Raw genomic sequence first — 25,533 nt, 5'->3', positions numbered from 1 at the left:
CACCGCATGCGTTTGTATCTATGTGAGAGGGAGAAGGATGATGCCTGCAGGCGCTTGGGGTTTGAGGCGGGAAGATCTACAGACAGCGCTCGTCTCTTCTCGGGACCCGCTCGGTCTTCAAACTTTCTCATATGATTTGTGTCTGAATGTTCCTGTTGCATTGACACTTGCATTCACTTTTCATTTGCTGCAGCTTGATTTAAGGGAATGTTATGCTACAGTAATGAAGGTTACAATATTTATAGAAAACACCACCATGCAAGATGGTTTGAGTTCATGTAAGGGTGAAACGCTGCATGTTTATGTGTTGTTCCCACTTCCAAGGTATACTTTACATAAAGTCCCATGTTGCCAGAATAGGCTCCACAATCACACACCCATAAACAGAAGACAAAGAAAATATAAATATTTTAATAACCAGTTAGCTGCTACCATGCCCTTTATGTTTAAAACTGAAATGCTCAAAGCTAATTGCATAAGTTCTATAAATTAGTTTCGTTACATCGCCACACATTGCAATCTCCAATATAAAATTTCCCATGTGTCACAAATCTGGACTAATTATTCCTTACATCTTAAAGGCTTTGGTAAACGGTGCCAAAACAAATGCCACCAACAGACTCATTGTTATCGTTTCCCTGTATCCCCCTGTGTTCGTATATTGTTTAGTCTGGGCTCAGGGGACACCTTTCATTGTGCTCGGCCCAAAGAACAAGCAGTGGAAGTAATTAGCTGGTCTGCAGAGAATACACAGGACAAATCAATACAGAAATACAGGCGTTTCAACTTTTGAATGCAAATTCGATAAAGTTAGGATTCCACATGGGAAAGGGTTGGGGCAAAAATTTCGTTTTGCCAGTATAAAGGGAAAAAAAAGAACTTGCAATATGCTAATACTGCAACTCAAAACAGCCCAGTGGAGCTTAATAACGTGGGGGAAACTGCAATTTGATTTAAATTTGTATAATGCAAATTTAAAGATAGTGAAACTCTTTTTACATATTGCATTACACAATAAGCAAGCACACCTCGCTTAGGGACATGTTTCTAAAAAATATATACATATGAAGGCCCAAAGCGTTTTACAGCAAGGAACCAGTCACCCATTCACTCTCTCATTCATACACCAATGTACACAGACACTGGAGGAAAGGTGGGTGAAGTGTCTTGCCAAAGGACACAACGACAGTGTGCACGTCGGGACGCGGGATTTGATCTTCCACCTGTGCCACTGTTGCCCCCAAGCCCAAACCAACTTCCCAGCCTTCCCTCAAACTTCTTCCCTATGATATAAAAATACAGTTTGAGTCCACGCATGCACTGGTCTGTCTTGCACTCACGCCCCTGTTCTCCTCCCTTCTCCTTTTAGCAGACTTCAGCTTATCTGTTGTTGGGCTAATTCTCCTAAAAGGTACTGAGTCTGACACTCAGTGAGTAATACAGATCTGTGAGAGTGCGCTCAATTGGCTAGACTTGTTGCAAATCTTAGCCAGGAGAAAGAAGAAAGGAACCAAAGAGGTGCAATATCGCGGTGAGAGTAGCACTAATGGTAGCTGGATTGTGGCTCAATGGATGGCAAAGTATAAGACCAGAATCTAGCACTTGATCCTGCAGCACTCCGGTGATTTTAGCCAAGTGCACACCAATGACCTAATGCCCCGCCGCTGGACTCCGGATGGGGAAAGAGGCAACTGTGTGGGCTGCAGTCATCAAATCGGCTTGTACAACTGAAACGCCAATGACACACTGTGAACCTGCAAAAGCAACTACTCACAGGAAAAGTACTACTCCAAAAAAGTGTGTTTTGAAGAAGTACATGAAGTACAACTCTGCATGTTAATTATTTTAAGCCTTTATTTAGAGGGAGTACATCAGCAAGCAGAGGTATTAGGCGGGAAATACTACTATTCCTTACTAAAATGTTTCGTAGTTTGTCAAAAATTTCCAGTAGCAAACAGACTGTAAATTTACAGGTGCATTTCTATTGTGCAAGAAAAAAAAACTACACTGATTACCAAAAAACAAGACATAACGATATTATGAAATATTTGAGGGAATATAGATGCTTTCTAAACCCACTGTATCTAGCTTTATGCACAAATCAAAACACATTTATCAAGTCAAGCTCAGCAGTCCAGATGCCATGGAACTTTTTAGCAGTATTTATCCTCGACAACTGTGGCTCTGAGTTCTTTAATTAGAATCTCCACAGCATATCTATGTCAGCTGTTCATTTGCGTGTCAACCGTGTGCCCAGAGCCGGTCTGTTTCTCCTCTTCTTTTTTTATGTGATCTTTGCGAGTGTTTGTGTGTACTCTAATGGTCCCTGGAGGCGGGCAGCATCCATCAGCAGACAGCGGGCATTAGCGCTCGGCCCCTGTATCGACGGACCACCGGTGGCTGACAGCGGGCCCCTCCCCATAGGCCACAGAGTACAATAGTGTGGAACAGACACTACTCTAAATGCTCCCGATGCCCACTGTACGTACACACTGACAGACATGGAGTGGTTGGGAGATCGGTCTGTGACCCCTGACCCTGGGCTATATGTCTGCGCGCTGTCTGTGAGAGAGAGAGAGTCCGCCCAGTTGTCATCGATCTCACACGCACCAGGCCAGCACTTAACACTTGGACTATAGCGACTAATACACTCACACCCTCTATTACTGCCCCACTGGAGGCACAGCGTGGCTATCTATGAGCGTGTATGTGTGTGTTACGGATGGCCCGCTGCCAAACCCATGCTGTTCCTCTTCAATGGCAGCACAATAGATTACACGTATAACAGTGTAATGATATACTGTATCTCTATTAGACACTCCTCAATTCTCCTCTCAGTGACTATGATGTATCGCCAAAGGGAAGACTTCAGCGGGTCACAACTATATCCACTACTACTAAGCCGATCATGTCATTTCTATAATAGTAAACTTTTTCAAGTCAAATGAAACAACTGCCATGCCAGTACATCCAAATTGCATGAGCTAAAAAACAGTGTTGTTGTAATTCAGCGCAGATAGACGTGACCTTAGAGATATATTTCCATGGCACTCAATGCTCTTGAATGCAAAGTGAATTGTGCATAATCTACAGCATATTTAAAATTATAGTTATTCTTGTGAAGCTCCATTTTGCTCTACATCAAAAGGAAGTGGCAGTTTCTCCAAAAGGCCTTGAGAAGTGATGAGTGGAGTGCTTCACAGGATAATAGTTGTGTTTGTTACAATGTTAAAGGTCAGGACAAAGCAAGGCCCTTCATTCTGATGAATATCATAGAAATTCATGGCTGACAATAACAGAAGTTGATTTGAATCCAACTTCTGATAGCTGTGTGTGCTGTTAATAAAATAGAAATATATAGTGGGTGCCTGTGTAAGTACCTCTCATGAGTGTCAGTCACATGGATAGCAGTGATATTCAGCGCACAAAAACATTTCATTGTAGTATTGGCTTCAGTTGTCATTACCAATCAAAGAGCTCATGATGAATAACTTTATCAGTCTGGGTGGAACTATACTTCACACCAACATTATACATAATGCTAGTGACTTTTACTTTACCATATTTACAACATGACCTCATTGTCTCCCCCATGGAAGAAGTGGCGAGGAGGCAGAAGTGGCCAAAGAAAACATGAGAGGAGATACTGTAGCTGATGCCTGCAGGGTTAGTGAGGAAGAGAGATGCAGTGCTTAATTTGATCACGTTTCCTCCACAATTTTGCAGGGTGAAGTATCGAGTACAACTATTTTGGAGATTATGTTTTCAATGTAAGTGTTCTGGTAACACATCAGTCTAAAAGTGTTCCTGTGATTACAGATTTACAAATCAAGCACTGGAAAGAGGCATTAAAGATACACACAGTTCTGAGACGTTGACCGGGCACTCCACCATACAGCTATTACTATGAAGACTTTAGTACAAAAGAGCTAAAGGCTGTGCTTTAGTTGTCTGTCCTTTAACACACCGCAGAAGTGAATGACACTTGTTTCAATTGATCAGCAAAGTGTGTGTGCACGAGTATATGTGTGTGTTGTTTGCAGAATCACAATGGGCCTAAATGACAATCATTGATTAGCTAAAGGCCCGTGGCCCACTTAGGACACACCATGTGTTTTCAATCACACAGAGATACACTTATACAATTATAAACACACGAGCAAGAACTAAGAGCAAGGGGGCATCAAGGAGTGGTGTCTGCATATGGACCGATCAAAAGGCAAAAGCCAGTGTTTATTTTTATCTTTTTAAAACTACCACTAGCACTAAATAGGTATAATAGTAGAGTGAAGTGGTAACTGTTCATTGTAAGCAGTCTTACAGCACCCCCAGCTGGGACGCAACAAGCAGATACAGTCAACTAAATGAGATGTAACCTAATCCAAGTTACCTATAGCACTCGCCGCTTCCAAGGGCATTCTCGAAATACTACACAATTACTTGACTTTCCTCCCACTACGCACTTTAGTACTTCACACTTCCTCTGTGTTTAGCTGCGCTCATGGCTTTGGCAGCAGACTTGCAGCTGAGCAAATGTTTTCCCACACACAGACCAAAACAAAGGCCAGGTGACGCTCTCTTCTACATGGACTCGCTACCACTCACTCTCCATCAAAGAGGCGCAATTAGAGCATCCCACTCCAATTAACCACCTCTCTAAACAAATCCACATTAGGCCTCTCCATTGTGGCCGTGCTCAGGAAAACAGCCACTTGGGAAGGCGGCATAAAAGCTCCAATAGGAAATTTCTCCTCCAGGAAGCAGTGTGTAAGTGCGTCTGGGCTGGCAGCGGGTGCGCACTGGCAAAGACTCGGGCTGTTGTGATTGTGGAGACGATGGGAAGATTGTGCAATCAATGGGGGCTGGAGAGCTTCTGGCAACAAGGAAAGGAAGATGGGAGATGGTGTTATTATAAGTGAAGGAGGGAAAGATGTTACAAAATTATGACCCCCTCCTCTCCCAGCCAACAACAGTATCCTGTGAAGAGATAAGTAACCAATTAGAAGTTACTTTTCCGTTGTATATTGGATCATAAATAGCCAAGTGTACGTAGTTCTAGTGCAGATGGTGGATATCTATCTTTTTGTTTTCGCCAACAGCGACATAAATCTACAGAAAACAAACAATATAAATGATAAAGGGTTATAGTCTTCCATTTAATCATCATCATCATCATCGTAGTGTACTCATTATGTGTTTGTCTTTTACAAAGTATAACCCAACGTGTAAGAATACTAACGCTGTGGTTGGGTTTTAGGCAAGGACATGGACATAAACAAAACAAGGCATGTGTCTGAGAGGAACAAAGGAGGTGTTGGAGGCAGAGGCGATGTGGAGAATTACTGAAACCTAATGTCCCCATCTGTGATCCTGCACTTAAACCTCCCACTGCAGCCAGGCCGGACTCACACACACTCTCTCCCTCACACCATGAAAGGCTCAGTGGGGCGGTACATAGACTTTCAAGGAGATCAGTCTAGCAACCTGGTGCACCAATCTTCTGGTAATCCCCACTGCCCCCACGGCGACCCAACACCCCCGACAGGAAGTTCTTGCTCTTGAATACTGCTTTGTGCAATTATCAAGGTCTAAGTTATGCATTTAGTTATGTATTATTTAAAAAAAAAAAAAATCTTAAGAGGTCACAGCTGAGCTTTGTATATTTAAAAAAAGTGTCTCATGGCTAGTATTCATCTCACTCGTCTGGACACAGTTAAAACAGCAATCTCTAAAAGACACTGCAACACCCACTTAATGCCCCCTCTCCCCCCCCCCCCCCCCATTCTCTGGTTATGAGAGGTAGAGAGCGTTTCAGCCTGAGTGGACAAACATAAAGGTGTATGGCGCCATAGCCTGCTGTGGACTGACAAGAACACAAGTGTGTGCAGAATGAGAAGGGCCCTAATGCTAGTCATTGATTAGCAGTAGGTTTGCGTGCAAAGTGTTTTAAAAGCTACATATCTGCTCTGCAAATAGGACACAGCTCCAGTCAAGACGATTCTTTACACCTCCTGTCAAAAGGCCAAAAAAAAATGTTTTTGTTTCTCATTGAAGGCAGCTCATGCAAGCTTCAGCAGCTAGTTGGCGATTAAAGGTCGTCTCAAGGGAACACTTGTAAATCAGTTAGCTTTCCCTCTGAGGTCTCTGCTAGCCTGCATTAGCATTTAGCATACCAATTACTGTCAACATCTTCCTTAACATCAGCTTGACCAACCGACAGCAAAAGACCCCTGTGGGGCTATTTGGAAAGTCTCAAGATAGAAACAGACTGACAAGGGACTGTGGTGAGTTACAAAGCAAGTTAAGAACGTCTTAGCTCTATGGCAAACAAAATAACAACAACACAAGAACTTAACTGACATATCTTCATCATCAAATCATATAAAAGACAATATGCAGTGGCAGCAAACCTTGCACTAAGCATTGTGTGCAAAATGGCCTTTGCACTCTGCAAGATTTAAAAAAAAAAAAGTGTATTATTATAACTCTTTCCAATGTTTTACATATATACCCAAGCAACACTGTGACATGCGGGCAGAAAGCGAGGCCACAGTTGGTCCTTTTATCAAACGGACATTTGTGACATCGTGGATCAATCACAGTAAATCACCGGTTTGTTCTATAGATCGTTGTATATATACCATATTGTATCGCATATCGTTATCGCGCTATCATTTTTTTATATCATAATTTTTTACATTGTTGTGGGCATGATATCATTTCTGTTACGCTCAGATCAGAGCAGTGGCTGGCTGTACTAAACACTGACTGTAGAACACGGGAACAGGTGCTTAAAAAACAAAATGAAATGAAGGATGTAAACTGCTTGAGTAGATCATATTTGCGAGGAAATAAGTATGCCGATTTTGAAGTAATTTGTCTATTGTCAATTATATTGTCAAACATATCGTTATTGTAATATTTCTTCTTTATTATATATCATGATATAGTTTTTGGCCATATCGCCCTGCCCTCCTCGTACATACACATTAGACCTATTAAGGCAATGCAGTCAAAACAAAAACCAATATACAAAGAGATACTATACATAGAAGCGCTATTTGCTGCAACACATGCTGACCAATCATACAATATTTTGTGCTTTTACTTGATTCTTGTGCGCTTTAGACCACCATAGTTTCCACTATGTATGAGCTAATCCGCCATAGGATGTAGCCAGGGGCACATAGGGGCCAACTTAAATGGAGAAAAATCCAATAATTGTATCCATCCAAAGGGCTGTGAGCTTTTAGGTGGGGAAGGCATGTTATTAGTTTCTCAGTTCATCCCCTAATTCCAGGCTGAAGGGGTAACATAAGAACGGGAGGGGACTGTGCAGAGCCTGACCACAGTGAAAAGCTGAGCTTGCTGTTAAAGTATGTCCTTGTAATTAGCTGAGTATTAGCAGTGGCGACAATGCAGGAGCACTGGGCAGGGAAGCACCTCTTTAACGCTCTACTCATTTCCTGAACTTAATCCCACCGCTTACTGGTAATTGTGCACACGTGCACACGCATCTGGACACACACACACATACATACACACACACACACACACACACACACACACACACACACACAAACACACACATACACACACACACTGACTTTCAGTAACGCTTAAATTCACATAATCAACTACTGACTATAATGGCAAAGGAGTCCTGGAGCAGAGATACACCCAGCAGCTCACCTCCAGTCCCTATTGTGCTCAGAGCCATAATGGCTGACTGCAGGGAATTCATTATGTGCAACTCTGTGCGCATCGACAAGTGTGAGGTGTTGCACATTAGCATCATGTCAGGAACAGTTTCACTTTGATAAACTACACCAGTCAACTTCATATTTCTTAAACGTAAAAAAAAACAGAATAAATAGAAAGAATTAGGTTAACGGGCACTGTCTGAGTAAATGTGCCCTAAACCTAACTCTTGAACTCTTACACTGAAAATAAAAGAACTGCTTACACTGACACTCTACAATCAATTTCAAAAACTGCCTTCCTTTGCTGGCTGTATCCATCAGTTCTGGAGCTACAGAGTGCGTTTGGCTTTGGCGCTGCATAGGACTCGAAGGAAGCATGTGGAGTATTTGATTTGACATTGATTTTGAGCCCATTAGCCAAAATCAAAATGGTAAAAGACACCTGAGCTCAGGTCCGTGCACAACAGTATAACCATTTCTATAGAAAGCATGTTATAAACAGCACAGAGGGGGTCTACAAACGCTGTCATTGACACAACAGTCAGAGTGAGCATGTCTGTGTGTGTGTCTGCCAGCTTCCAGTCTCACACTATTGTCTAACAAGGTCTAATTAGCACTATGGCACAATGATTAGCATAATTATGCAAACACGGCTCCACCAAAGGCTTGGCACAAGAGGAGGCTTTGGGGGCACCTATTACGACACACACTAGTGCCTTCAACAACACATTCAACACACATAAAAAACACACACCTGTGACACAAAAGCAGGTCATAGTATCATGACCAACAGCCTTATTATTGTATAATTGATGTTTATTCTAAACTTGTGACCTAAAAATGCACAACTAATTTGCCGCATAGTAGAGGACAAATCTTTGCCAACAAGGATCTGCAGCATTGTTAATCAGGGGTAAGGCGAAGTATGCAGAAGATAAGGAAGACTGACTCTTAAAGACTTCTAGCCACTCAAATATAGTGCAGTTTGTGAAACAAGAATGAAATTTGGTGTGTTTACTACAATCCTCTGTGTCAAAAAATCTGCGTGTCCATGAAAAAATCCCAGATGTGGGACATATGACACAGTGGGTTACAGCAATGAAAAAAAAATGTCTGATAAGCACATTGATGTGTGGGATACAACTAAGTTTGGTTATCCTACACCTCCATCATTCATCCAGTGCCATTTAAGTCCCGTGTGATCTGTGCATCATCCGGGTAAGTAGTCATGTATAGCCCTCACCCTTGGCTTTCCCGCACTGGCACACTCTGGTAACTAAGGCGTCGAATAAGATCTTATAACTATTTTCTACCAAATAATTGATATGGGCTATTAGACAGCATTTGGGGCACTAAACTAAACTACAATTAGTACTAGTCTACCATTCTACAGAGAGTAAAGCTGCTGGGTACAGCATTTGTAAAGCAAGGTTAGCCCTGTGTTGAGTTACACGGCAGTGAAGTCACCAGTGTGCCCTGGCTGTGCCATGACATTCACTCTTTAATAAAAGTATATGCAAATATACATACAATTATACATGTAATAAACCACCACCTACAGTGTGCATAGACATATGTAGCCTCATAGATTCAGATAGTAATTTCAAGAAAAACTATTGCATTCAATAAACTGTGCCTACTGAATCCTGAAACACATTTTTTAAAGTTTAGTGGGGCCCATGTTGGACTCCAACTTTGTTTATAGTATGCTAGTATGCCCTTTGCTTGTTGACTCTACCTTAAAGGAATAGGCCATTGTTTTTAAATACACACTCCAAGTATAAGTATAGTTACACAAAAGGAAACATGTTGATTTTCTAAGCGGATAAAAAGGGGAACTATATTGCAAGTACACAACAATTGCAAGGCCTTGTAATATTACTACGCCTTGCAATATAGTTCCCCGTTTTATCCGCTTAGAAAATCAACATGTTTCATTTTGTGTAACTGTACTTGGAAGTGTAAAGGCTCATGTAACCATATTTAAATAGGGAACATGTGGAAGAGCTTTGTTGCTTCTAACTTCACTTCCGTTTGGATCCATAGATGAGAAGAGGAGAGGCTAAATGCTAATGCCGTCTGTGCTGTGTTTGCATGACTGAGCGCACGCGTAAAGACCAGACAGCTACGCATCAACTCATCTAAGTAAAGGAAAGAACATCTCAGTATGTAAAAACGATGGCCTATTCATTTAAGTGTATAAAGCCAAAGCAAAGGTATTAACAAATGATCGGGTACACGCAAAACCTATGATAAAAACAGACACCCAGTCATTTTCAAAAATTGGCTTATGGAGAAGATACAGTGGTGTGAAAAAATATTTGCCCTCTTCCTGATTTCTTAGATTTGTTTATATTAATCACACTTAAATGTTTTCGATCATCAACCCAATTTTTATATCACACAAAGTATTCCCAGTGAATACAAAATGCGGTTTCCAAATGATTGTCGCATTTATTAAGGGAAAGAAAAAATCCAAACCTCTCTGGCTCTGTGTGAAAAAGTAAATGCCTCCTTTGTGATTAGCTGTGAATAAAGCTGAGTTCAGTTTTATTGGCAACTCCCAAGTCTGATTACCACCAAGTTTGTTCAATCAAGGAAATATCACTGTTAGACCTATGAAAGAAAACCTATAATGACATGAAAAGACCCCAAGAGTGCAACGATGACTCATCCAGGAGGTCACCAAAGAACCCAGAACGACATCTGAACATCTGCAGGTTTCACTGGGCTCAGTCAAAGTCAGTGTTCATCATTAAACTATAACTGAGCAAAAATGGCATCCACAGAGCGTTCCAAGGCGAACACTGCTGAGAAACAAGAACGCAACAGCTCGTCTCTCATTTGAGTCGTAAAAACAACGCAGTATTTGATAAATAGAACACCATGCCAAAAGTCAAACATGGAGATGATAGTGCTATGGCACTGCTTAGCTGCTTCAAGACCTGGACAACTTGTTGTCATTGAGCTCAAGCACTCTTGAGTTATGTAGCAGGACAAGGATCCCAGACAAACAAAGCCCTAGCGATGTGAGACACTCATCACCAGTTATTGAAAACACTTGACCTCAGTTAGTCATGCAAAAGGCGGTCGAAACAGTTATGAAGTTCCTGGGACATTTACTTTTCCACACAGGACCAGAGAGGTTTGGATTTTTCTTTCCCTTAATCAATATGATAGTCATTTAGAAACTGCATTTTGTGTTCACTGGGAATGTTTTTTGTGTGATACTTGATGATCAGAAACATATAAACAAATGTAAGATATCAGGTGGGGGGTCATATACTTTTTCACCGCAATGCATATGTCAAATTTCATGCTTGTTTCACCAACTGAAGTTTTGTCTTGACAAAATTAATGTACCTGCTGCGCTAATAAAAACACCAGCAAAGAACTCCACAATTACTGAAAATATTATCTAACTTCCTGAGGACTCGTAGACCCCCTGTTCAGTCAACATGATACGAGCAATTGGCTCAGAACTCATTCTTTTAACTAGAACAATAAAATTGCCCACCACCATAGTCATACCTCTGGGGTAGGATTTTTTATTATCTTTTATTTAAAAAAAAAAAAAAAGCTATAGGACTGTAACAACAGACACCTGATGACATCTGCAACATTAATTCCTTATCAAAAACCACCATACAATAATGCACACACCCTGAAGAAGGTGCTTTTTAATGTTTCTGAAATTAAGTATTTTTTCGATTTTTGCAAATGATGAGTACCTGAGCTTCATATTTTTATACAATAATACTATTGTTAATCAATTAAAAATATACTTCCTAAATTCTGAAATTAGAAACAAACTATGCTCCGTTTTGGAGCATAGTTACCGGGCCGAAGATGTATGGTAATCCTATGTATTTTCTATCACAATATGCAAAAAGATAAAAGACTGTCTTATCTTATATAAGCTATGCACCTCATGCACTTCTGTCCTAAAATCCCAATCTCTAGCAGGATACGAGCTCTTCTAAAGCTCTACCAACACCCGGACAAAACACTCCTACAATTACAAGCTCCTCTGACGGCTAAATACACAGAAGGTTAAAAGTTCAGAGTTCAAATAGTTCATAGTATCCAAGACTTGGTCCAAGATTTTAACAGTCAAATTGCAACGCATTACTGGAGACAATATTACACAATTTTAACAAGTGGAAAGAACTATAAGTCACAAATAAAATGTCACAAATAAAATGTATTAAATTTTAGGTACAAGATATGAGTCTTAAGTCAAGATATGAACATAATATTAAACACTGATATGTCTAACAGTAAAACGTCTGGATAATAATAGTTAGGCTTCTAGAAATCCGTTTGATTTAAACATCACTATCAGAGCAGACAGCACTTGACATGACACCACTGACTTAAGCTTTTCGTCACTTTCAGAAATAACATATTGTTCACATACGTGCACAGTGGTGGGACAAATTGAATAGCTTGTAGAGCGTCATGGTGAGAGGGGGTAACACTTTTAGGCTGAGTCCACACATTATAGGGGCAGTGGGTTAATCTAGCCAGGCTTTTAAGCCTACTATTCAGGAGGACAAGGACCCCTAGGATTTGGGTTTGTCCACACCTCAGGGGTTGGAGATTACCAGTATAGCAGGAAGGTGGAGAGGGTGATGAGAGACAAGCGTAAGTGTGTGAATGGAACATTCATGTGGGTATTCTGCTGTATGTGAAGAGACATGGGACATACTTTTGAGTGTAAATTTGTTCTTGGCATGGTTTTACCGGAGTCCACACCCCCTCACCAAAAACATACCCCAGGGCACTGACAGGGTCACCTTTGGGCCTTTCAGAGCGTCCTCTCAACCAATACTAATTGATCATACGCATTACTAGTCCCAAACATGGGGTGAAGAACAGGGGGAATGGTTGGCTCATTGTCTGAGAAGCAGTGTGCCCTGTTAGTGACTCTCCATTCTTAAACACACAAACACACTGCCTCAGAGATGCCCACCCGCTCTCCACCTCCTCATCTTCCACATCTCCGGCTGTGCTAATCCAACAGCAAGTTAGTAACTCGGTAACCCATCTGGCCAACCACAGCTCCAGCTGTGAGGGGAGTAGAGGTGTAGAGAGAAAAGTGTGGAATAGATAGTTTGCACTGCAGGAATATCTAGACTTTTACAAAAAAGATATAATTTCACAAACATATTATTAGTAGATTCTACATCCCCTGTCTATCAAAGGGAAAAAGCCTCTCTCTGCCTTGTATTGACTAACTAAATACCTATTCAAGCACAATGTCTGAGTGATGCCATATACAGTGAAAAGCCCTTAGCTATGGTCTTGATCTCTGACATCTGTCAGAGTAATACTGACCTATACCATCATCAAACAAAGCATTTTATCTAATATTTAGATACCACTGGCAATGGCTCAGGGGGTTGAGAAAAGCTACAACTGGAACATTTTTAACAAACTCTAAACAGTTCATAATGTTGTCGATGTCCTTAAACAAGACACTTTGTCAACATTGCTGGTGTGAAGTGAGTGGGCGTTGCTGCGGATTGGCAGCCACATTTCCATCAGTTAGCCTCAGGACAGCAGTAGCTACAGAAGAAGCTTACCGCCACCTAGTGTGCAGAGTGAATGAATAATGGCCTACTGCAGCGCTTTACGAAGCCTGACGAGATTAGAAATTGAATTATAAATTATTGTTTTTTTTCTTGTCAACTTGTAAAGCACTTTGAGTTTTTCGCGTTGTAAATGTGCTTTAGAAATAAAGTTGACATTGACATTGAGTTAAAACACAAAAGGATAAAGCAAAACAACTGGACTCACGATTAGAAATCCTTCCTCAAACCTGTACACCATGGTAGACACGCCCACCAGATATCGTCATGGTGGGCACTAGGACCTGACCAATATATCGGCGGGCTGATATATTAGGCCGATATGAGGTATTTTATTATATCGGCCGATAAAAATGTCGATATCTCCGGAACCGTTTTTTGCATTGGAAAGAGTTAGAGCTCCCACAACTTCCTAGGCCTCAGGGTAGCAAAGAATAATCGCAGTGAAAATCAGTCACAAGTTTGTACACCTATATTATCTAGGGGAGACCGGGTATGGTTGGAACACTTTTTGCTTCAGCACCTGTAACTTACAGAATTTTTGAGCTAGAGTTCTCAAACTTATATACAAAGTACACAAATTTGTTAACTACAAATGGCACCAATTCAAACCTCTACAAGAATATCACAGACCTTGTGAGTTGATGTCAAATACATGGTGTTCCTCTGTTACAACCTACCCCACTACCGGGGTAGGAACACATGCTGGGGGCAGTTAAACAAAAGAAGCAAAAACAGAGGCCACGTCATACGATATGCTTCAAATAGAGGTTTATTTCAACAAAAGAACAATGCAGAACAATGTCTTTCTCTCTCTCTAACCTGTCATATGCTTAAGCTCACGTGGAGTCAGTCCATAATACAGGTCTGCTGCCTGAGACAAATAGTCAGCCAACACTTCCTCCTGCACCTCAGAGAAAATGTCTTTGATGCTTCAGTAACCTACACTGGGATGATCACTGGACCCTGGTCTCTCAGCTTCTGCTGTGTTTTGCAGTATCTGCTCAGTTTTACATGACAGATCGCATGCGCCTTTGCAACTGATCTGACTTGCCCTTCTTTCTGACCACATCAGATGCTTTTTTTTAAAACATTAGCTGGCACAAATCTGTCAGTCTTTCTTTTCCACTGTCTAGGCCTTCTGTAAAAGTATTAAATTCAAGTAAGTGTTATTAACTGTATATAGGGGATGATTGCGTTACAACCCACCCCACCCCTGTCAGCCATTATTGTTCCCCATGTTACAACCATACCCGGTCTCCCCTATTTTATATTGTAGACTTTTGTGTACAATTTTTGAACCATAAAGAGATAGACAAGAGAGACTTGCCGTTTTTTGTTTTGGAATCTACTGATTTTTGCCTTTCAAACAAGCTCCCTCTGCAGTACCTACTAAACATGATTATACAGCGCCCCCTGCTGTCAGAGTTCAACAATGACACATTTCGAAGCTTCATATACAGGAGCATGGTACGTTCCATTTCTACTTGGAACTCAGAATTTCTGACCTCCATGTGGGGACTTTGAACTGGATATGTCGGATTTCCCACTGGGAAAGTCGGACGATTCTCACAAGTCGCGAGTTGGGCAATGCAACATGGCAGCACACGGTGTTGGCACTAAATATAAACAACCGACTAAAATATTTTTCAATTTCTTGTGTTCTTAACACTTTAGTTGTTCTCCTTTGCCCGGTCACTGTCTGTCACTCAGCTGTGCAGGAGGTGAGCCGCTGCGGTTATAACATGGACGGTTTGTTCTGCGATACTAATGTTGCTTACGCCCCTCACGGGCTATTGCCAACTGCGCTCTCTAATTGCTTTGTAACATTATTTATGAGGTTGTAAATATAACCACAACGTTCGGGTTTATAAAACAGGAAAGTTAGGCCCATATTATGTTGGATTTTTACCACATCGCAGCAACTTGACAACTGGAACACTGAGAGAAAAAAGACTTTCCGAGCTCCGAGGACAAATGGAACATAGCAAGACGAGACATTTTCCAAAAACATCAGCGGTGCACATCGGAATTTCATGATTGAAACCTTTACTACCTTAACTATTTGAGAGATTAAAAAAAACATGAAATTAAATTACTTAAAATAACGACCTACATATCGGCCAGGCCAACCCCCTTCATATCGGTACCGGAATCGGACTCCAATAATCCGGTCAGGCCCTAGAGGCATCCACCAGATATAGTCATGCGAAACTGTTGCAATTTTTAAACATGATTCTAGTTGTTTTGTTTTCAATCAATCAATCAATCAAAATGTATTTATATAGCACTTTACAGCAACACCAGGAGGACCAAAGTGCTTCACAGAAAGATAGTTGTTTTGTTTGCTCTCCTGAGAATTTACATTGTTTTACTGAATTGCAAAGAATTATTTTTTATTATTATTTTGTGTGCAATTAATCAATGCACTGGCAAATTTCACAATCTGAATGTAATGAAGTGTCCAGTATAAAATTCTAAAGACACAACTGTACAACTAATAGCAAAAGCAAAAAAAAATGTATCAGCATCTTTTCTGAACTAGAGAGACAGTTATCAAAGAAGGCTAAGTTTTGTGTGAACATTACCAAGCTAATAGACTAACAGGCTTGTAATAGCACTTATGTCAGGAATAAAAAGCTTTCAAAGCAGATGTGATTGGCAGGAAAACAAAAGAGTACTTACAGACATTACCGGTGTTATCAAAACTATTAAGCACTTCATTCACTCTGAGAGGCCCCAAATGATCCCTGCAGAGAAAAATATTCAGACTTATTTAAAGCAGGGTTAGTTGTGATCGTCAAGATAACTCTACTTAAAACAAATGATACAGTAAGATAAATGTCCAGTATTCACCTAAGTAAGGCACTGTACTTAGGAAGAGAGACACTTCGGTACTCCATCCATTGGTCATCTGAGGTATTACTTGAGTCATGAATCACAAGACTTTTTCTGCAGAAAAGCTCAAAACTGGAAAATCTGCGCACAGACACCTGCTTCACTTCTGGACAGTCTGCCTGCTTTTGTCGCAACACCTGTGAAAAGAAATAAAAAGTACAACATGGTCCTACAATCTAGGATTATCAAAAATCAAAACTGTACATAAATGTTATTGTCAGTAAAAGTAAAAACTGTTCAATGAGGTGTTTGAATGAAGCCTTTTCATTTCATTTTTAAAATTTGATTCTTTAATTTGTAGAGAGCTACACTATTCCAAGTAGCTCCCAAAATTCCTACGTGGCTTGTTACGTGCAATTTGATTGGATGTTTAGGCGTATTTCCTTATTGTGCACGAAATAAAGTAATAAACATGCAGTGAAAAATTATTGAGAGAGTTCCTACATGAGTATTATGAACGCATGCAAAGTTATTTGCTCTAACTCCCAACTCTTAAATTTTTTTTTTTATTTTTTTTTACAATTTACAAAAACACTCTTTAAAGGTTTTTTTTGTGTACCTTTAAAGAGCTGTAGCTCAGCAATGGAAACATGTATACATATATTTCCAGGAACAATCGTCAACAATGTGCTAGATTATAAACTATTGGATTTATAGGATGCTAAAAATGGCAATTTTTGAATTTTTGAATTTTTTCCCCCAAAATGTCAGGGGCTCTACAATAGAAGTGCATTGAGTCATCATCTTCATATTCTAGATTTTAGTTTATTAGGATATAACCTTGCTGCAGTGGAAGCAGGGCGTTGATCTAATAAAAGATCTTGGAGTTATAGCTTCACAATGGTAGGTCCTACTTGGAAAATCTCAAAAATAGCCCTCCAGTGTATCCAGAATTTGACCACGTAGTCGACTACTAAGGCACTTCAAGAGCAAATATCGAAGGTGTACATTTCTTCTATCACACCAAGGACAATATCCAACAAAATGCCTCTACATTTGGATTGGAGCGTACTAGTGACACACTTTCTCAAGCAGAACCTGAGACTGACCATGATCAGTACCAGCCTGGAAAATATGTTGCCTGTGTTGATGATGCTCACTGGTACGTTGGCAACATAATGCAAAGAAATTACGAAGAAAAGGAGGTATTTGTAAACTTCATGAAACAAGACAGAAAACTATTTTTCCTGGCCCCCAGAAAACCACCAAGACCAGTGTTGGTGCCACCATGTTCTTTGTGCTGTGGACGTACCTATGATGATCCACCATACTGGCAAACAGTACAGGCTGCAGAAATGACCCAAATGTTCAAAAATGTGTAATCTCAAGAAATATGCAAAAAATGAGCAGCATCCAAAATATTTTTCAACCATGAAGCCATTTGAGATCGATACAAATTTTCTGGCTACAGACTGACTGATATGGCTTCTATCTGGGGACATTTTTTTTAAGTGCCTCAGTAGTTGATCCTGCATAGATTAGAGGGCCATTATTGAGATTTTCTAAGTAGGACCCATCTTTGTGAAGCTATAACTCTATAACTATAACCTTTTATTAGATCAACCAATCCAGAAGTTTACAATCAGCACATTTTTGATGATGGTTCCTGGAAATATATTTTTGTAGACCTGGCACATACATGTTTCCATTGCTGAGCTACAGCTTAAAGAAAAGGTGATTACAACTGGGAGTTAGGGCAAATAACTGCGCATGTGTTCATTGCACATGTGTAGGAACTCGGACCGTATGACCCAGTAGTTCCCAAAGTGTGGGTCGCAGGACGCTGAAGAGGGGGTCGCCAGATGATTTTGAAACAATCATTATTACATTTCTGACACTGAATTTGCTGTATTTTTGAACATATTTTAGTGAATGTAAGCCACATATCAAAATACAGAGCATCATTAAACCAGATTTGAAAAGATTTACATCATAAATGATTCTGAATCTTCATTACGTTTTACAGAAGGGGGTTCCCAGTTGTTGGTTGAGTGATTTTGGGGGTCGCGGCCTGAAAAGTTTGGGGAACCCCTGATCTACTAACACACAGCCTGCCTGGATGTAACAAGTGATGTAAACATGCAAACAGCTGTAGGCTCCTCGTACCTGTCGCAGGAGGGTCCATCTAGCTCTGGCCACACCATTAGCAGCGGAATCAACATAACAGATATGAGAGTTAGCTTCGCCAGTGTCTCCATCAATGTCTTGTCTCACCGGTGTTTCGCTTTTAGCACCGGTTGAACGCTTTTCCATTGTATTGCCGTAGGGAAGTGTCGATCCCGGATACTTGATTGTCAAGCTTTCACAGTGTACCAGGTTAAAAAAACAAAACAAAACGTCCTTCTAAACCATATCTAAGATTACATTCCCATGCTTATTCACCTGTTACATCCATAGTGGGGGTTGACAAGGGGATGGAAAAATGCTACTTCCGTACACTTTTGCCTGGCCAGGACATGCAGTTGATTATCGATCACAGAAGATTGATTTTACGCACTGAAACCGCGCTGGATGATTCAGAGTTTGATTACATTGGGCTTGCGTTTTCCTCTACGTATTGTACAGCGGGGATTGTTTTCAATGGACATGCAGAGGCAGCATGCTGTAACCAAACAGCCTGTGAACCAAGCTGTTCCTTTTGTAGTAGTAACTTACTTAATATATAGTAGTTATAGATCTATTGTGATCTGTAGACTACGTCCTCTGATGTAACAAGTATTGTTCAGTTCATTGCTCTTGTAATGATGATCGCAGCTACTTCTTGCTGTTTATCACTCAAATTGACTCGATTCCTCACTCAGAAACGGGCACTTATTAAAAGAGTGACTACCCAAAGATGTTACGTCTCGGTAAGCAACCGGATATTGTAGCCACTCATTCAGCAAATGTTATAATGATACACTTTAACCATAATCCTGAGGCATTTTGTTTCATGTTATATTGTTTGATGACTGGATTGTATTATCATCAGGATGTATCAAATTCAGCCCCTGCATCCTCCACATGTGGATTAGAGAAGTACAGAGACTTGCAAAGGTTTTTCAACAAGAGAGTGAGAGCAACATACCTTCGCTTCTCTTCAATACTCAATTATTCAATGGTGAGGCATTACTTTAAATATGAAAAACATGATACTATACCAGCCATTCAAGATGTGGATGATGATGATGATGATGATGATGATGATGATGATGATGTCGTCAATGATGTCAATGCCTTATACACTTGTATTGCACTTTACAAGCATGAGTTAAAGCGTGCTGGGGTCATAAGCTATTCGCTCCTTACTTGGTGGTGGTAAGCTACAGTGTTGATTTCGTCGACTAAAATATTTAGTCTTAATTTTAGTCAAAGTGATATTTTTGCCGACTAAAACTAAATTGAAAGTTTTTCATGAGACTAAAACTATGACTAAAATGTCCAGATATTTTAGTCGACTAAAATAAGACTAAAAAAAAATGAAAAGTAGAGACTAAAATCATCCAAACTTCTATTGACCGTCTGAAAGAGCCTCATATCATGTAAATTCACAGCCAAAGGATCAGCTCTGAGCTTTGTTCATGTGGAGCAGCTCCGTGAAGCAGAGGAACAAGATTAAATATGATTACAATTAATATTATCAACGCAAAGTCGACTAAATTCGTCTTAAATTTTGTCGACTAAATTTACTTGCAATTTTAGTCGACTAAAACTAGACTAAAATTGAAGATATTTTTTTGACTAAAACTAGACTAAAATCGAATTACATTTTCGTCAAAAGACTAAGACTAAAACTAAATTAAAATATGTTGTCAAAATTAACACTGATAAGCTACAGTACTAGTGTCGATAGAAAGAAGGCTGAATCTGCGCCATCGTCTGACCTCACACCAGTCTGCACCTGGCAGCACCAGGATTCAAACCGCTAAGCTTTGGATCGCTTGCCAACTGAGCTACTTTTGCCAAATAATTATTCTAAATACTCCTTAATCCTATCCTTGTTCGCAGGTGTGTGGTCTTCACCATATCTATAGTATTGATGCAAAGGGCATCTACAAAATAGATAAGAGAAAGGGTAAGCAAGAACATCAATCATAACATACATTACACCAAAACAAGTCTGCATTATTATGGGATAATAACATGTTTGCATTGTATTACAGCAGAACAAACCCTGGAGCGAGTACTAGATTTTGACCAACTTTTAGAGATGGAAGATAAAAAACATTTGCAGTGGACTGTTCAGAGAATACGCCTGTCCCCACGGGAAAAGTACCTTGCTGTAACCCTTAAAGAGTATCACAAAGAAGAGACCAGGTAAACAAAAAGTGTTATATTTACTTTTACCATACTTTATATTGCTGCAAATAATGACTAAATGCAGGTATTTTGCTCTCTTCAAGATGTTTAATCATAAATCTTGGACAAGAGACCTTCCTCTCCCCTGTTAACCCCCATGTGATTCTAACGCTTGATAAAGTCTTAAGCTTTGGTAAGGTCTGTGCTCTGCTCCTTGCAACAGTTGTTAACAATTTGCAAATTTAAAAAAAGTTTATGTTTGTTAGAGTGGGCCACAGATGATGTGTTGTTTTACACAACTCTTGATGGTCTGAGGAGCAGTACAGTATTTTGCCTGGACTTAAATAAAAACAGCAAAATTACACCTGTATTTGAAGAAGCAAGGCTTGAGTAAGTAAATAATAAAAAAGGAAATTCTTTTGAAATTTGGGGACATGCAAAATGCGTAATCTTGACTTCATATTTCAGCGTATTTGTGGAGTTAGCCCTCACCGGAGATCAAAAACTACTTACCATAAACTGCAACAGTAGAAACAGCTCAGAGGTGCTGTTCATTGACAAAGATCATTTGAGCTGTGAGCCTTGTCTGGTTCAAAGACGCATTCCAGATCTTTTATATCACATTGAGCATTGGAAAGGCTCGCTCATCATTCTGGCCAGTACAGGTCCTGGGCAGGAATATCAGGTAAAATACAATATGTTTAGATTGATTGACTAAAGTATGAATGATTTATGTTGTTTTTTTTGTTTCTACTGTTTAGGTGGTTCAAACGTTGCAGTCAGATCCATCAGCTGATTCATGGCTACCTCTGTATTGTCCTCCTCCTGGATTCACTATAAAAGACATGGATGTCATTGGGGACTTTTGTGTGTTAACTACAAGGACACCACTTGGTCGAATCGGGCTAACTGTAATGTCTTTGAATAAACCAGATGAACTGTGCTTTATGGAGGTAAAATTTACCGTATTACCTTTATCATTTTGTCTGAGCTGTGTGTGTGTTTGCTTATTCATTTATTTGTTCCAAAGCTACCATCTTGGGCTTGTGCTTTTGAGACGAAGAAAGGAGACGAAGCAGACAAAAGCAATGCGTTAGAGTTTCTGATCTCATCTCCCATTCACCCACCTCTGCGCTTCTGTCTGCTCCCGGAAGAAGGCCTGGTTCTAAGCGATGAAGGAAATAAAAGCTTCACCAAAGAAGTCAGCAGTTTTACCACCTCACGTCTGGATGCTTGCAGCAAAGTTAGAAGTTATTCAAGTTATTTACAAATTGAGTGCTGGTAAATAATAGTAAATTTGCAAGTTGCACCAATAACCTTTAACGAACCCTTTATTTGCAGGATGGTACATTGGTGCCAATAACAGTGTTCCATGCTGCTGATGCAGGACCGTTAGAGAAACTGCCATTGCTTGTCCATGTTTATGGATCTTATGGCAGAGATCTAAATATGGAATTCTGTGCAAAGAAACGATTTCTGTTGGAGCAGGGATGGGCTCTTGCATATTGTCACGTCAGGTACCGATTTTTGCCTCATTCAATTACCGTTCAGTTAAACAGAATTTGATTTTATTATGTTTCTTTTTTTCTTTTTCCTAGGGGTGGAGGAGAGTGTGGTCTCTCTTGGTACAGACAGGCTCGCGTTGAGGGCAAACAGAAAAGTGTGGAGGACCTTGTGGCCTGCCTCCAGCATCTCTTCTCTTCTGGGGTCTCCTCTTCCTCACTCACTGCTCTGACAGCCTGCAGCGCTGGAGCCGTTCCAGTCGGAGCACTCTGTAACCTACACCCACACCTGATAAAAGCTGTCACACTGCAGGTAGGACAAACACAGATTATTGTACATGTGACAAGAGCTAGGTACCGGTCAATTTTTTTCAATATCAGTAACTATACATGGTTTACTTTTTTTTTTTATTATCATTATTTAGACAGAGCAGAAGGCAGGGGCATACCACAACTAAAGATTAAAAGCAATGCGAGGGCTTAAGAAAATAAAGAAAATGCATTATGCCAAAGAACAGTATACAGATGAGGAAGTGATAGGTTGCGTTTACGTGACATCGCACCATTTTAAAGAGTCCACAGTTCAGAGCAGAGGCAGTGGGCAACTGAAAATGCCATGGTAACTGTCAAGGGGGGGCGTGGCCTAGCAAACAGGGGAAGGAGGTATGTTTTGGAATTAAAATGTTCCACTCTGTTTAGCCGGAAAGATATTCATCGCATACATATGAAGTCAAGTCAAAATCGGGTCTATATGGATGTTTTTGTGCACAGCAGATAAAAGCAAAAAACAGCACTTGTAGCTAGCATTGGCACATAGCATGAAGCTAACGTTGGAATCATGGTTTGCGTTCTCCGTTATGTCTGTATTTATGGGCTGCAGAACCACTTTGCTCCTCTCCATGTCTCCATTTTTATTTGGTAGAAAAATATATTCATAATTCAGTTTTTTCTTCACAAGTAGTTGTGGAGTAATTGAAGATTTTAGGGGGGGTTTTCTTCTTGTTTTTCTTCTCTGGCTTCGAACATGATCATATATGGGCTGCTGCGATTCTTGTATCTACTAGTTGTCATCTAGAACCAAAAATAGGACAATCTATTCCATTAAATATCATTTGTTTTTTATCATTTTTTTTAGCTGGAACAACCAAGTTACTTTCTGTAGTGCTGTCTCAGGACCTTCCAGGCATTAGAACTTGAAATCTAATGAAGAACACAATTTCTGGTACCCATTTTGGTACCCATTTTCTGATACCGGTAGCACCTACAAAGATTTTCGATTCCATATTGGTCTGGTATTATTATTTTTTGTTCTTTTCTAAGGCGCCGTTTTTAGATCTGCTGGGAACATTGGGGGATTGCAGTCTGCCTCTGACCATTGAGGACAGAGAGGAATGGGGCGACTCTGTTGGAAATCCTGCACACAAATTTACCATTGCCAAGTACTGTCCGTTGTACAACATTATTCCTCAGGTGTGAAACCCCCAGTCCATTTTCAAAGTTAATGGTGGTTAAAATGACTGAACGAACATTTTTCTTTTTCGATTTCATGTTGTTATGCAGAGGTATCCATCCATGCTTCTCACTGCCTACAATGCTGATTCCAGAGTTCCTCTTAGTGGTATTGTGAGATATGCTGAAAAGCTACAGAAGGCCATTCACTCCTATCTCTCCATGAATCCAGGAACAGGTAAATACAGGCCCTCGAGTAATTTAGTAGTAGTAGCATAAGTGACACTTTTGTAGTTTACTTTCCAATTTTAAAGTTCCAATTTTAAATAAAAAAAAACTATAATTGCATGTTCTACTTGAGAAACATAAATATGTAATGGTATGCAGCCTCCCTGTACTAGTGCTGCATGATATAAGAACAATATTGCAATATTTGATAACTGTCTTGATCAATATCTTACTTAACCATTTCAATTTGTTTTCTATATAGAATAAAAAGAATATTAAAAATAGTAAACCAGGAAAAACACTAAATGGAAATACATTTCATAAAATCATGACTAAAACTTAACTCTTGCACATTTTTGTCTTAGACTGAGTTAGAAAATAATAAGTAAATATCAGTACTTTGCCATATATTGTGGCTTTTTGTGATATGGATATTGCACTAACCTATATTGCCACAAAAAAAATGTGTTCAGCTCTACCATGTACTACTGTAACTTTTTGTAAAATATAGTGTGCACGTTAATGAACTAATTACATACCTTCCTTCCATAAAGACTATTTTTCCTTTTCACTTCTAATCTTGAGCACCCAAATACCCAACCCCTCACACACACACTAAATTCACCCAGACTTCCTGGTGTTTCCAAACGATCTCCCATCTAAGTATCAACCAGGCCTTACCTGCTTAGCTTCCGAGACCTGACGGGATTGGGTTTAGCAAAGGCGGTATGGCTTTGCTATTTCTTGCACTTCTCCCACACCATCATCACTCTTATTGTTATAACTGTGCACTTGCTGCTTATCTTAAGGGTCTATGTATGTGTGTATATGTCTCCCTAATCTGGCTGTCCACTCTCCTGAGTCTCTGATAAAAGCGCTGATGGCACAGGCATGTGAGGTGTGTGGACCAGCCTATTAGCATGGCAAAGAGATAATGTATCGCAGTGAGAGATTAGACTGAGCAGACTGGGAGCTGTCAAGGTCAAGACCAGACTTGTGAAACAGCCAGCACCACTGAGAAAGGCTGGGATAATATAGAGGGGATTGAGATGAAGCATGATCAAACCTGATGGAAAGATTTGAGTCAACTGGCCAAAGGAAAAGTGTTGGCAGCGCAGTATAACAAGATGACTGATTGTCCAAGGGGAATTATCTTTCATTTAAGCATAATTTTCTATTCTATCAGCTTTAACCTTTGGGTTTATATTGACGAGATATGCTATTTTTATCAGGGTGTTTTTTCCCCCATTTGTTTCAATGAGTATTTGACAAATACTTATGTGCGATACATAATGAGTTTGGGTTCGTGTTTCTAGTTGGGTTCTCTTGGGCAGTATTTATGATAGTCCAAGGAATGCAAATGCAAATAAAAGTTCATGTTGGTTCACATTTTGTAACTATGTGCTTATTGCATCATAATGTTATGATCAACAATAGTAGGTAATTGGTTAATACGTGTAGGTCTGACTTGTGTATTTTTTTTTTCCCAAGAATGTGAACAAAAGCCAAATGTTGTCCTCAACATCCAACCAGGAGCAAATCATCAGGGAGAAGAAGATTTTGATTTGATGGTCAATGAGGTAATGACACACATGGTTGACTTTTTCTGAAAATCTAAAATAACAAATATATTTCTTTTAAAGGACGCCCTCGAGCTTGCATTTCTCTACACAGAGCTGGGCTTGAATCATCCGCGCCAATCCCGCAAGAAAAAGAGGTAGCAGACGGCACCATGGTCAATGGACACAAATAGCCTGATGATGTTGCACGTGGATGCCAGTAGAAAAAAACACATGTAAATGACAATCAAATGTTTTATTACACTGTATATTATATGAGCCTAACACTATTTAAAGACTGTGTTGAACATGGCCAGATACG

General features: G+C 40.0%; 2 protein-coding genes across 3 annotated transcripts in view; one reads left to right on the top strand and one right to left on the bottom strand.

Annotated features, from left to right (window-relative positions):
• Positions 1 to 18,614, bottom strand: part of camkmt (calmodulin-lysine N-methyltransferase) — an 82,668-nt gene extending 64,054 nt beyond the window's left edge. The window contains exons 1-3 of the mRNA XM_079559523.1: positions 18,302 to 18,614; positions 16,154 to 16,332; positions 15,983 to 16,047 (exon numbers count right to left, since the gene is read on the bottom strand). Of these exons, the coding sequence (XP_079415649.1) occupies positions 15,983 to 16,047; positions 16,154 to 16,332; positions 18,302 to 18,448 (391 nt within the window). The 5' untranslated portion in view covers positions 18,449 to 18,614. The remainder of the gene's footprint in view (positions 1 to 15,982; positions 16,048 to 16,153; positions 16,333 to 18,301) is intronic.
• Positions 18,615 to 18,922: 308 nt separating this feature from the next.
• prepl (prolyl endopeptidase like) lies at positions 18,923 to 25,524 on the top strand. 2 transcript variants are annotated; one of them, XM_079560344.1, is made up of 15 exons: positions 18,923 to 19,044; positions 19,167 to 19,295; positions 20,183 to 20,249; positions 20,338 to 20,491; positions 20,578 to 20,666; positions 20,740 to 20,863; positions 20,942 to 21,158; positions 21,235 to 21,426; positions 21,504 to 21,716; positions 21,815 to 21,990; positions 22,072 to 22,288; positions 23,296 to 23,445; positions 23,536 to 23,662; positions 25,144 to 25,232; positions 25,296 to 25,524. In XM_079560344.1, the coding sequence occupies exons 1-15, from the start codon at positions 18,937 to 18,939 to the stop codon at positions 25,371 to 25,373; spliced, it is 2,130 nt and encodes a 709-aa protein (XP_079416470.1). In that variant the 5' UTR covers positions 18,923 to 18,936; the 3' UTR covers positions 25,374 to 25,524. The 2 variants fall into 2 exon arrangements, with proteins under 2 accessions (XP_079416470.1, XP_079416471.1); XM_079560345.1 differs by lacking the exons at positions 23,296 to 23,445; positions 23,536 to 23,662 and having other exon boundaries at positions 25,296 to 25,419.
• Positions 25,525 to 25,533: the final 9 nt, after the last annotated feature.

The sequence above is a fragment of the Gobius niger genome, assembly GCF_951799975.1.
Source record: "Gobius niger genome assembly, chromosome: 7".
Classification (NCBI taxonomy): Eukaryota; Metazoa; Chordata; class Actinopteri; order Gobiiformes; family Gobiidae; genus Gobius; species Gobius niger.
This window is presented reverse-complemented; position numbering and strand designations above follow the sequence as displayed.